Raw genomic sequence first — 11,975 nt, forward strand, 5'->3', positions numbered from 1 at the left:
CCAACGCCACCCCTTTCATGTAAACAGGCTAGTAGCTAAAATGGGAAACCCTGGTTTACCTCATAGATTGATAACTAGCGTCATGTGATCACTTAGTCTGATTGACAATGTTGGGATAAGTTAATCAAGATAACAGAAAGATTTCTTGAGTATGATGAACAATGAATTTAACTCCTAAATGTGACTTCCTAACACAGAATGTGATGACGTCATACGCTTTGTACTTTGATGTGTGGTGATTGGAAGTGTCTGTGTGGTGCAGCCTGGACAGACCAGACCAGCTGCACCACACAGACACTTCAAACCTCACCCGAGGACAAAAAGCACAAGAACAACAAGAAAAAAAGAAAGAAAACAAACCTTAGAAACATGCAGGGTTACAGGAGAAGCCAGCCGTGCAGAGTCTGAATTTAACTCCTATTTATGACTTCCTACCAAAGAATGATGATGGGAGAATTTCGATTTATTTATTACGCATTAGTTTTATGGGTCTGTTCCACTTAAGGTCAGATTGGTGTCTATGAACCAAAATGAGTTTCACACCAAGACTAAACTCGTGTCATGGTTTGCATTATGCAGTGGTTACAGTGGTGACACTTATTAGACTCTGAAGTCTGTGCACCAGTTTTTCAGGGTCCTATAGGTGCAATTGTTGCGACCACTGTAAATGTGACACCATCACAGAAAAATTGTATAAAATCAGAAGAAGAAAGAGAACTCTAATATGATGGCTGCACACCAGCTGGATCATTATAACAACATCACATCACATGAGTAACTTCAACATGATGAGACTTCAAGGACTCCAACAATGTTCATACAGTGAGGATAAATAATGTTTTTTTTATTATTTATTATAAAAAGGACACAATATAGATATATAAAATGCAGCCAGAACTCCAATAACTAACATGTCCATTAATTTGACACGTTGATTTATATATAATTTCTTTTTCTCTCTTAGCTTTTCAGCTCCACATTTTTGCCATTTCTTCCACACTCAACTCTTTTCTACAAGCTGAGCACACAGTGAAGGTAGGGGAGGGCTGGTGGCATTAAGAGATTTGATTGGGCAATCTAGGGGCCAGTTAGTTCTTTCCTTTGGTGAAAGGTGGGCTCTTCAATTCAGCATGGTACAACTCCAAAGATTCTGCAACATCAAACCCTCTGTCTGCTAATATTACATCCAGTTACAAGATGAGCTTCCCGACCCCCTGAACTACAGATGCCCTACATGACTGTTAGGACAACTTATGTATTGCAAGTATGCAGTACTAAGAATAACTTGATGTTTCTGACTTTGCATTATGAATTGTTTATCCACTGACAAACATTTCAAGTTCTACTAAATTAAAAGACAATTTGTGGTAACCTGATTAGGATTCAAAAAGAATAATTAACAACACTTCTTGTAATGGTGTTAAAATCAGCCCAGCTTTTATTTTCATATGCAAAAAGTAAAAGCAAATCAGCCAACATACTGGACACATAATCGTCAATTATACTGTCACCATTGTTACTGGTATTGAAAGCTTATTGATAATTTGTCCAAGTAAGGAATGCCCTCTCACAAATGTCATGTGACAACCTCATTGGCTTACGGAACTGTGATGTCACACACATTTAGAATCTTACCACCACTGTGATCCTTCGATCCTTTGATCCTAAAACCTATAAATAGGGGTGAGACGCAAGAACTTTTAGTCCGTTATTCGCAGCATTTATGTTTGCAGCATTCAAACGAACGTTCGCCAGAGAAGCCCTTTTTGGATCCTTTTCAGAGTCACTGTTAACAGATTCCAACATGTCTCCAAGAAAGCAGAAAAAAAGAGAAAACGTAAAGCCCAGCGCTCCTCTTTGCAATCGAGAAGACGATACGCAACTGCAGAAGATGTGCTTGGAAGAAATGCATGAGGAAAATCTCATGAACAATCACAATACGCGACACCCACCCCAGCCAGAGTACACCAATTACATCTGGGAAAGTTTTTTTAAACAACGAACGGAGATTATCTTACTGAGAGAGCACTGTGAGAGAAGGACCGCTGAAGCAGATAAACTGTTCAGACAGCTTCTCGATAAGGAAGATATTATAAAGGAGAAAGAAATGGAACTCCTAGACATGCGGGGAAGGATCTTTGAGCTCCAAGCAAAGCTTAATAAAGTACAAGAAAAACCAACAGAAGAAATCCTCCAACAGAAGAAAAACGAGAAAGAGAGGGAAAAAAAGATTCAGGAGCTGCAAGTAAAGCTGGATGAAGCTCTGCAAAAAAATCAAGAACTCCTCCAAGAGAAGAAACAACTGGTCATAAAACTCCAAGGCACTGAGATAAATGAAAAAGTGCTGAAAGGAAGGGTTGAGTTTCTTCGAAAGAAAGCGCAACAGACCATGAAAAAGGAAGATATGGATTGCAAGCTTCAGGACAGCGAGAAACACAAGGAAGCCTTGCAAATAAAGCTTGAAGAAGCTCTGCAAAAAAATCAAGAACTCCTCCAAGAAAAAGAACAAATGGACATAAAGCAGCGCAAACTGCAAGGCATGGAGGGAAAGTACAAAGCACTGCAGGCGAAGCTTGATAAAACACTGAACAAAAATAAAGAGTTGCTTCAAGAAAAAAAGCAACTAGAAATTAAACAGAAAGAAACGGACTCCAAGCTTGAAGGCGTGGAGGAAAAGTACACCGCGCTGAAAATAAAGCTTGATAAAACAGTGCAAAGAAATAAGGATTTCCTACAAGACAAAGAACAATGGGAAATAAAGCAGAAAGAAGATAAACAAATTCTCCAGGACTTTGAGAGGAAAAACCAACAACTGCAAGACTGTTATAACCAACTGAACTCCAAAACAACTGAGCTGGAGGGGGAAAAGAAAAAAGTGCAAAAACAATGCTCAGAGATGCAGAGTAAGCTCAGTGACATGCTGAGAAAAAACACAGAACTGGAGAAACTTTCCAACAATTTGAAGTGCAAAAACACTGAGGTGCAGATGTTAAAGCAGCAAGTAGAGAAAACAAACAAAGACCTGCAGTGTACACTTCAAGAACTCGAGAGAAGTCAGCAGCTACAAGACGCACACAACAAATTACAACACAGTTATACAGAGATGCACGAGGCAAAGCTTATGCAGGAGGCCAAATGTAAAGAACTGAAAGAAAGGCTGGAAGAAAAACAAGCCAAATTAGAAGAAGTGGAGACAACATGCAGGAAACTTGAGAAGGAAAACACACAAACAATTGATGAGTTACGAACCCTCATCCTAGAGAAAAGAGTGCTCGTGGAAAAGATCACGGAAAAGAAGAAAAAACGCTTCCGCTTCTTCTGGAGAAAGAGCACTCCTGCTTTTTCTACTTTTTCTACTTTTCCTTCTGCTGATGTCACCCCGTCTTCCTCCTCCACCGTTGCATCGTAATTTTCACCTTAACTCCTAAGACCTGCCCCCCCCCATCTCCCCCCCCCCCCCCCCCCCCTCTCTCTTTCACCCTCACCCCCCAACCAGTCCCGACAGTTGACTGGCCCCTCTAGAGCCTGGTTCTGTCATAGGTTTCTTCCTTTAAAGGGAGTTGTTCCTATCCACTGTCGCACCCAGTGCTTGCTCAGAGGGCATAGTTGGGGTTCTCTCTCCTCTCTTTCCTCCTTTCTATCCCTTTCCTTTACCCTCTTCTTTAACCCCCACCCCTCCCCCTTTTCTATTCCCCCGCTTTTCTATTTCCTTAATAATTTAATAATAAACACAATTGGCTACATTTTAAATGTGTCTGATCAACGTCTTCATTCAAGAATGAATTGTCTTTCTCACGGAGTCATGTGTATTTTGTGTTTTCCTCGGGCTGGTGATCCCCGCGGTCGTTCAGCCCCGGAGTCCAGAGTTTTAGTGTTTTAATCACATTTAGTGTTACATTTTAGATCACCACAATAGGATATATTCATAATTTAGGATTCAGGCATTTGTTTTAGTTCAATATCGTAATCATTCTATGACTGAGTAGTTTACAGAACCTTCAGTCTGCACCAATAACTTCTGTTGGAGCTATTTGTTCTTATTTTTTTATTATTTTGAAATTAGTTAAAGTTTGTTGTTAGTTTACTTATATTTTGGGGTTTATTTACAAGTTTATTTGTAGGTTAATATTTGTTTCAATGTTTTGTTTGTTTGATGTTACCTTGTTGAATTAGTCAGTAAAAGCTGTAGGGCCATTTTGTTTCTATAAATAAAGAGACTGGTATAGGACCAGCATGCACTGGGGTGAGCCTATGGTTTTTTACTAGAGCAGGAGAAGCAGCAGGACGTAACTAAAAATGGATCTTGTTATTGCTTGCCAAACTGGATAAAATAAACCATAAGAACGCAACTTTAAAGTTTGGACAGTGGACTTCTTTTGCCTGCGTACGAAATATTATCTCAGTGCAGCAGTGGCTTGTGGACTTTTAATTGTGGGATGTTTGGTTTGTCAAACAAAAGGAATTGCCACTACAAAAAGTAAAAAACCTGCCCGTGGACAAAGGAATAATCCTTCATTAATGGATATGTTGGATATATGGATTTCAAGGATCACCGTCGAACTCGAATAAAAGTTACTGGATCGTCTGTAAGTACTCCAGACGGATTTGATGTTGAAGCCTGGATCAACATGTCACTCGTTCATCAAAGCTGGTGAGTGACAATATTGTTTAAGCCGTAAAGGAAAACGGTGAAGCTATTGGAGTTTAAAGACATTATTTCACTACAAAGACTGATGAACTGAGTTTTGATGTACTAAATTTGTGCATAATAGGATCACTAATTGAAACATGCCAACGCCCTCTGTGGAAATGTTTGTTCGGTGCAATCATGTTTGTGCTTTATGCTATGGATTCTCAGTGTGCTGTGCATCTTTATAATGTTTGAAATAATCCAAGAGGACAATAAAAATGTCGGATATTAAGAGTAAACAAGAGAGTAAACAAGAGGATGACACTCAGATGCAAGCAGAGAAAAGAAGCATCAAATTTACGCCAAAAGGTTTGGATTTGTATATAAAGACATGCCAAGAAAAGCGGAGTTCAATGTGTAAGCAAGCATCTAAGTACATGGGGAAAATTTCTGCTTTAATGACCTCACATGAGAGCGTTAAGGAAGTGTCTTCTGAATTTGAGAAGTTTATTAAATGCTATCAAGATGCAAACGCTTTGCAAGAATCCTTTTTAAGTTTGCCACTGCCAGAAGATGAAGTGAAAAGGCAAAGCGCACATTTTCAGTCTAAGGTGACAGCATTCTCTGTTTTTATGGACAAAGTAAAGGTTTGGTTGCAGGAAGCAGGCGAGCCGTATACTGAACAAAGCAATACTGCTCTTAATGATCAAGCTGTTGAAAGTTTGGATGAAATAAATCCTGAAGACAGTGTCTCTAATATCTCAAGTGTAAAGCCACCTTCGAAAACATTGTCACAGCAAAGTCGAATTTCATCAACATCTTCCGCACGCATTAAAGCTGCGGCTGACAAGGCAGCGCTCATGGAGCGACTCGCTGCATTAAAGAAAAACATTCTATTGAAACGCAAGAGGAAAAATTGAGAAAAGAAAAGGAGAAATTATCCTTGGAAACAGAGTTGGCAGCAACTAAGGCAAAGCTTCGTGTCTTAAAAATAAACTCAGTTTGTAGCTCTGAGCGTTCTGATGGAATGAACTCTTATTTTGAAAGAGGGCACGTACAAGAAGCGCCTTGTGCTGATACATTTGTTCCGGCAGAAAGAGATTACTCTGGTACAAATTCTACATCTGAATCACAAGTAATCGTACCTCAAAACTCAATCAACTGGAAGCAGAACAAATTCCACTGTTCTGCATAGTTTGTTTTGTTCACACAGCAATCATTTACTAGAGAATTGTAAGCAGTTTAAAGCTAAAATTCATCGGGATAAGCTGACTTTTATCAAGGAAAGGGGAATTTGTTTTGGTTGTTTAAAAGTTGGTCACATAAGCAAAGACTGTACACAGCAAATTCAAAAGTGTTAAATGTTTTGGTGTTAATAGTCTTCTTGCAAAAGTAGAGTTAATTTTACTCTAAGCAGAGTCACATTCTTTTAATGTAACTCTGAGGTGTAAAATGATAGTAGTTAAAATCGAGTGTTAAAAATGAGTGTTTCTCTGTCAAATCTGGAGGTGTTACAATGGAAACATTAACTCTTGACCTCTTAACTCTGAACTCCTAGAGGGGCTATGACACCAACAGAGTAAATTCACAGACTCCGCCCCCAGCACGGCTCCAATCGAAGCTGAAGTGAAGCCGTTTCAGAACATTTTGCTCTACATATTTGAGTTGTTTGCCATGCTTGGTAAGTCACTTTTTCCAAAGATTGTTTCAATTGTTATTAGCTTTTACTTCTGTGGCTCTTTGGAGTTGAGACAAAGCTGTGTGAAAGGCATTAGCCATGTTGCTCGGTGATAGCATAATATTCTGTTTTAGCTAGCTGAAAGGTATTGTTTGTGGGCAAATACCACAGCCTTGAAAAAAAGCTTGCATGTGAATTTTCAGTCAAACTTTTGGTCAAATACACCTAAAACAATGTGTAGAATGTGAAATGTTGGTATAATGGTGCTACTTGAAGCCTGAAAACGATCGCCCATAAAAACAAACAAACAAACGAGCAAACAGCAGTAGCAGGCGTCCTGACTGGATTCTACGTTAGCATAGATCGCTCCAGAGTTTTGTGCACACGGTTTAGGTAAAAATGAAAAAGGTTGAGGTTTTACATTTAGTTCAGTATTACCTGTTGCCTGTGTCCTTGTCTTTTGGGAAAATACTTTACACAAGTAATGGCTCAAAGAGGATTCCTTTTTTTTTTTTTTTTTTTTTTACTGTGCTGCAATTGTTTACTGGATTATTTGTGCCATTAATTAGTGTCAACTAATTTTTATTCAATCTCCACACAGGATATGCTTGTGAAGATGGAATATGGGGGAGAGCAGAAGTGCGTTGAAGTTCCACAAAGGGATGAATGAAGGACATGCATATTGTATTGAAGAAATAAGTGATGAGATGCTGTTATTTGCATTTACCATGTCAGACCTTTTGATAAACAAAATTCTAATGAAAGTGAGAACATGTATACTGTTACATCTTTCAGAAAATGTTTTGAAATTGTGGTGCACAGTTCAGAATAAATGTTTTTCAAAAACCATTGCATCTTTTTTGGAAATAAACATTTACTAAAGAAATGTCTAGAAGTTCAGAACAGTAAAATTCCCGCTTTTTAGAATGAATTAGAAGATAACTCTTACGTAGTTAAACTAAAATACTCTTTGAGAGTTAATATATAAACTCTTAACACCAAGTGTTAAATTATCAACTCCAGACAGATTTGGTGTTTAACACTAAATCAGAGTTAACGTACCAACTCTCCAAAAAGAGTTAAATTAACACTCTCTGGTGTGGACCCATATAGACACTTTAATAGTGTTGAAATCAAATCCGACAGTGTTAATTTGGACATGCTGGATTTGCTGTGTAGGAGTCGTTTGAGACACAGCAGCTGAGCAAATGATCATTTCATGCTGAAGACATCCTCAGACAGATTTAAACACATACATAAACACAGCCTGGTGCCAATAACACAGCTAATGACACTGCTGTATCACTGGCTTTACTGATTAAAGACCATATCTGAAGGAAATCTTTGAACACAACAGAAAGTGACCTTTTAAACCTGCGACACTGATGCTGCATTCAAGGACCATTAAAAACATTTGAAAGGACTTAAGAACATGAAGAAAATGTGACTTGTTTCTCTGTAATGAAGCTGTTTTAGTGAAGAAAGTTGAAAGGTCACAGAGCGACTGCTGAATCTTCTGCTCTAAACATGAACTCTGAACTTTGTGATGCTTCAGGAGGAAAACTGCTTCAGTTATTCTCTCAGATTAGTTTCATATTTTCTGCGTCAGATTTGAGTGAGATCCTGGAATGAAGACAGAAGAAAAGACTTTGTTCAAAGTTTGATTTATAGTCAAACCTTCCAGTTTATTCACACAATAAAACATCAACACAATATATGAATTCATTCATTAAAATCACAGTTTTTCCTCATTTCTTTGATGATTTTGACAAAAACAAACACAAACACACACACATGGTCTGCCATACTCATAAAGAGAAATGTCGACATTTTTCAATACAAATATTCCAGAAACATTTAGAGGATAGAGAAGTTTACATTTTCATGTGGAGAAATATTTTAGTAAATGAAAATGATGATGAGCAGTGATAGCCTCCATAAACAGTCACAGGAAAGATCTCCTTTAAAAACTCAGAAACATCAAGAGAACAACTAGAAGATGTGGAGGTACCACCCATAATGTTTGACTGACAGCTGATCTCTGTGCAGAAATGATGGAGAGAAAATAAAATGAAACTAAAACACAGATTTAAACCCACAATATGAAAGACTTCAGTCTATTTCACTTTAATCAACTCAGCTGTGTCTCCATAATTATAAACCATCAGTCCAGCATAGAGCGGCTGAGTGAATGTGGTCTGGACTCTGTGGAGGAGAGTCATGGTTTCAGAGACGCTGTAGAAGGACAAAATACCTGCTCTGTGATCCAGGTACACTCCTACTCTGGAGGAACGAGGACCTGAGACACGAGATTGGATGTTGTTGTACCAAAATGTAAAACTGTTGTTGTACTGAAATGTAAACTTATTGTTGTTATAATTTAATGACCAAGATTTGTCATTACGTCCGAATAAGCATTCATACCCACTCCCTGCTCTGCTGATATTCTTGTATGCAACTGCTACATAACCTCCTTCCCCTCTCCACTCCACCTCCCAGTAACAACGTCCAGTCAGACTCTCTCTACTCAGGACCTGACAGCTGTCAGTGAATCTGTCTGGATGATCAGAATAAGACTGTTGTTGATTCATTAATGTTGCTTTTCTGTTCCCCTCTGATAATAACAGCCATGTGTTTGCTGTGTTTGGATCCAGTGTGATTTCACATGAATATTTTAAGAATCCAGCTCTGGTCTTTGGCTCTGGTGGATCTGACAGTAAAACATCCACTTCAGTGACTGTCAGTGAGATGTTTGTCCATTGCTCTCTCAGAATGTCCTGTAGTTTATCTCTGACCTCTGACACAGCTGCTGTCACATCCTCAAAGTAGCTCAGAGGACGGATATTGATGCTGGATGAGTCTGTAGACTCACTGAGTGCTGACAGTGAGGGGTAGTTGTGTAGAAACTGGATGTGATCCTCTGTGTGTGAGAGCTGCTTCAGCTCAGCATCTTTCCTCTTCAGCTCAGTGATCTCCTGCTCCAGCTTCTCCTCAAGCTCTTTGACTCGACTCACTTCAGTTTCCTGCTGGGATCTGATCTGCTGCTTCACATCAGAGCTTCTTTTCTGGATGAGATGGATCAGCTCAGTGAAGATCTTCTCACTGTGCTCCACTGTTTGATCAGCAGACTGATTGATGGCCTCCACCTCCTGTTGAAGCAGCTTCACATCTTTCTCTCTGTCCTGGATTCTCTGCTGGATGTTTTGTCGACTCACCTCCAGCTCTCTCTGCCTCTCAGTCCTTTCTGCTGCAGCTGAGACTGTGTCGTGGCCTTTATGTTCATCCACAGAGCAGAGATAACAGATACTCTGCTGATCAGTACGGCAGAACATCTTCATCACCTCATCATGACGAGAGCAGATGTTCTCCTGGAGCTTCTTGGAGGGCTCCACCAGCTTGTGTTTCTTTAATGGAGCCACATCATAATGAGGCTGAAGGTGTTTCTCACAGTAAGATGCCAGACAGAATAAACAGGACTTGAATGCTTTCATTTTTCTTCCAGTGCAAAAATCACAGGCCACATCTTCAGGTCCAGCATAGCAGTGATCAGCAGGAGCAGCTTGGAGTCCAGTCTTCTTCAGCTCCTCCACTAAATCTGCTAACATGGTGTTTTTCTCCAGGACAGGCCTCGCTGTGAAAGTCCTCCGGCACTGAGGGCAGCTGTAGATTTTCTTCTTTTCCTCTTCATCCCAGAAGCTTTTAATACAGTTCATGCAGTAGCTGTGTCCACAGGGAATAGCCACCGGATCCTTCAGTAGATCCAAACAGACTGAACAGCAGAATTTTGTTTGATCCATTTGATTCATGTGCTGTGCCGTTTCACCGTCTCTCAGTGACTGTCAGACAGTTTCACTTCCTCTGAACAGAAACAACCTTTGTGCTCTGAAGGGAAACAGATCTCTGCTCTTGTTCACCTCCTACAGGAAATGAGGCTCACCAGCAACTGCATTTACACCATGTTGTTTAGACCCATCCTGATACAGACACATCTGTGAAGGGAGGCACTAAAGAAATATTCTTACAGAGCGACCAAGAGCCAATCACATGATGCAGGGTGTGGTATGTTTGGTTACAACATGCAGTAACAAGTCTGACCCAGTTAAAGTTTAATAGTTTAACTTTACGTGGATGTTTGAAATTGAAGTTTTATAGGACTCTCTGTTTAATTGTTGTTTTGTTTGGAGCGATGGTTATTTTTATTTAAATAATTGATGATAATTTGATATATTTGATTATTTATTACTGGTGCAAAGAATTCATTTCTTCATGGTGCAAATATATAGTAGACTCAGGAGTTTAACTCAGTTTTCTTGGCCTTTGTTTATCGTTTCATTTGAAATCTTAATGGGTAAAGATCATCATAATTACATATGAAATTATATGTACAAATTATATGTTCCATTACACTATTAACAGCACAGATTATACAGCAAAGATCAGATTCGTGGATGGAGCCAGAGGCTAAATGACTGTTCAGTCCTCTTTAGGAAACGATCTTCATATGACGACAAACACGACAACAATCAGCTGTCAAACTGTACAAGAAGTTCACAGTAATGTAAAAGAAGTTATATCACTTTATTTTTAAACGTACGCACTCAGGGTCAGGACTGAAGACACTGATCGAGAAAATACTCTAAATATAAATATTCACCTAAACATTCAAAATTATTCAATTGCATGAAAAGAAATATGAACTCTCTACAATACTGGCTTCTGATTGGTTGAAAAAGCAGGTGCTGAACTTCAGAAGAGCTAAACCTGCAAAACTGTGTAAACCCAGAGTGGATGCTGCCCTCTGACCTTTCAGAAGTACGATCTTTTTATGAAGACACAGAGGCAGAGTTATTATTCATCACTTTAAAGATGATATTCGTTACATGTTCCTCACTCGTTGTCTAGTAAAGTCCAGAGAATGAGACACATGATTTCAAAACATACAGCTGCATGTTAGAGATCACAGAGTTCTTCAGTCTTATGAGAACTCATGGAGACTAAATGTCAGACACATCAACAGTAAATGTCGTTCCTCCCCCCGTCAGTTTGTGTCCTCCACACTTGTTTACACAAACATCTGAGGTTTGAACAGTGTGCAAAACCACATGTTACAAAGCTGCTGAGCTACTGAATACTGGAATATTTCATTCAATATCACCATCTGACCAAAGGACAAACACAGAGAGGATTAGAGCGCCAAACTTTGTTTCAAACTGTTTCAGATTTTAGAGGCAAAAAGCAGAATTTCTACCTGGACAAAGAAATCAAAGCAGGACAAAAACCAGCTTTTTACATTTATTCAAAGGCATTATGTGAATGTACTCTGAGCCACAGCCTCCTAAAGTAAAGACATTTGATCATCTAAACCAGACAGAGTCATGTTTTCAGCAGTGTCTGTATCCTCCATATAGACCATGCCATGGTCCACCTAGGGTGACCAGGTGTCTGACTTTATGTGGGACTACACAGCGCTCAGTCCTTGTTTGCCTGTGCCACACACACATTGAGCCAATGTCCAGTTTTTTTATTGACTCTAGTTTCTGTCGATCGCTAGGCCCACAAAAAAACCCTGTACAGGAAGTAGATTTCATCTCTCTGATAAAAGGAGTTCTAATCCCTGATCCTATGAGTCTGAGCCAGTAGATAATATTGATATGATCATATTTATGC

The 11,975-nt window shown here is 39.3% G+C and overlaps 2 protein-coding genes and 1 long non-coding RNA gene across 3 annotated transcripts; 2 read left to right on the forward strand and 1 right to left on the reverse strand.

Annotated features, from left to right (window-relative positions):
• Positions 1 to 1,512: 1,512 nt before the first annotated feature.
• On the forward strand, positions 1,513 to 3,903 carry LOC145421957 (uncharacterized). Its single transcript, XM_080292981.1, has one exon. It carries the CDS (start codon positions 1,724 to 1,726, stop codon positions 3,407 to 3,409), a length of 1,686 nt encoding a protein of 561 aa, XP_080149107.1. The 5' UTR covers positions 1,513 to 1,723; the 3' UTR covers positions 3,410 to 3,903.
• A 2,062-nt stretch (positions 3,904 to 5,965) lies between these two features.
• LOC145421958 (uncharacterized) lies at positions 5,966 to 7,157 on the forward strand. Its single transcript, XR_013903327.1, has 2 exons — positions 5,966 to 6,311; positions 6,910 to 7,157. It is a non-coding gene; the product is annotated as an uncharacterized LOC145421958 (long non-coding RNA).
• A 799-nt stretch (positions 7,158 to 7,956) lies between these two features.
• LOC113011341 (tripartite motif-containing protein 16-like) lies at positions 7,957 to 10,602 on the reverse strand. The gene has a single exon (XM_080292982.1). It carries the CDS (start codon positions 10,112 to 10,114, stop codon positions 8,426 to 8,428), a length of 1,689 nt encoding a protein of 562 aa, XP_080149108.1. The 5' UTR covers positions 10,115 to 10,602; the 3' UTR covers positions 7,957 to 8,425.
• Positions 10,603 to 11,975: the final 1,373 nt, after the last annotated feature.

The sequence above is a fragment of the Astatotilapia calliptera genome, chromosome 18 (assembly GCF_964374335.1).
Source record: "Astatotilapia calliptera chromosome 18, fAstCal68.1, whole genome shotgun sequence".
Lineage (NCBI taxonomy): Eukaryota > Metazoa > Chordata > Actinopteri > Cichliformes > Cichlidae > Astatotilapia > Astatotilapia calliptera.

What these genes read in the sequence shown, in the direction of transcription:
- LOC113011341 (XM_080292982.1), bottom strand. Translation starts at nt 10,114, where the DNA reads ATGAATCAAATGGATCAAACAAAATTCTGCTGTTCAGTCTGTTTGGAT.
- LOC145421957 (XM_080292981.1), top strand. Translation starts at nt 1,724, where the DNA reads ATGTTTGCAGCATTCAAACGAACGTTCGCCAGAGAAGCCCTTTTTGGA.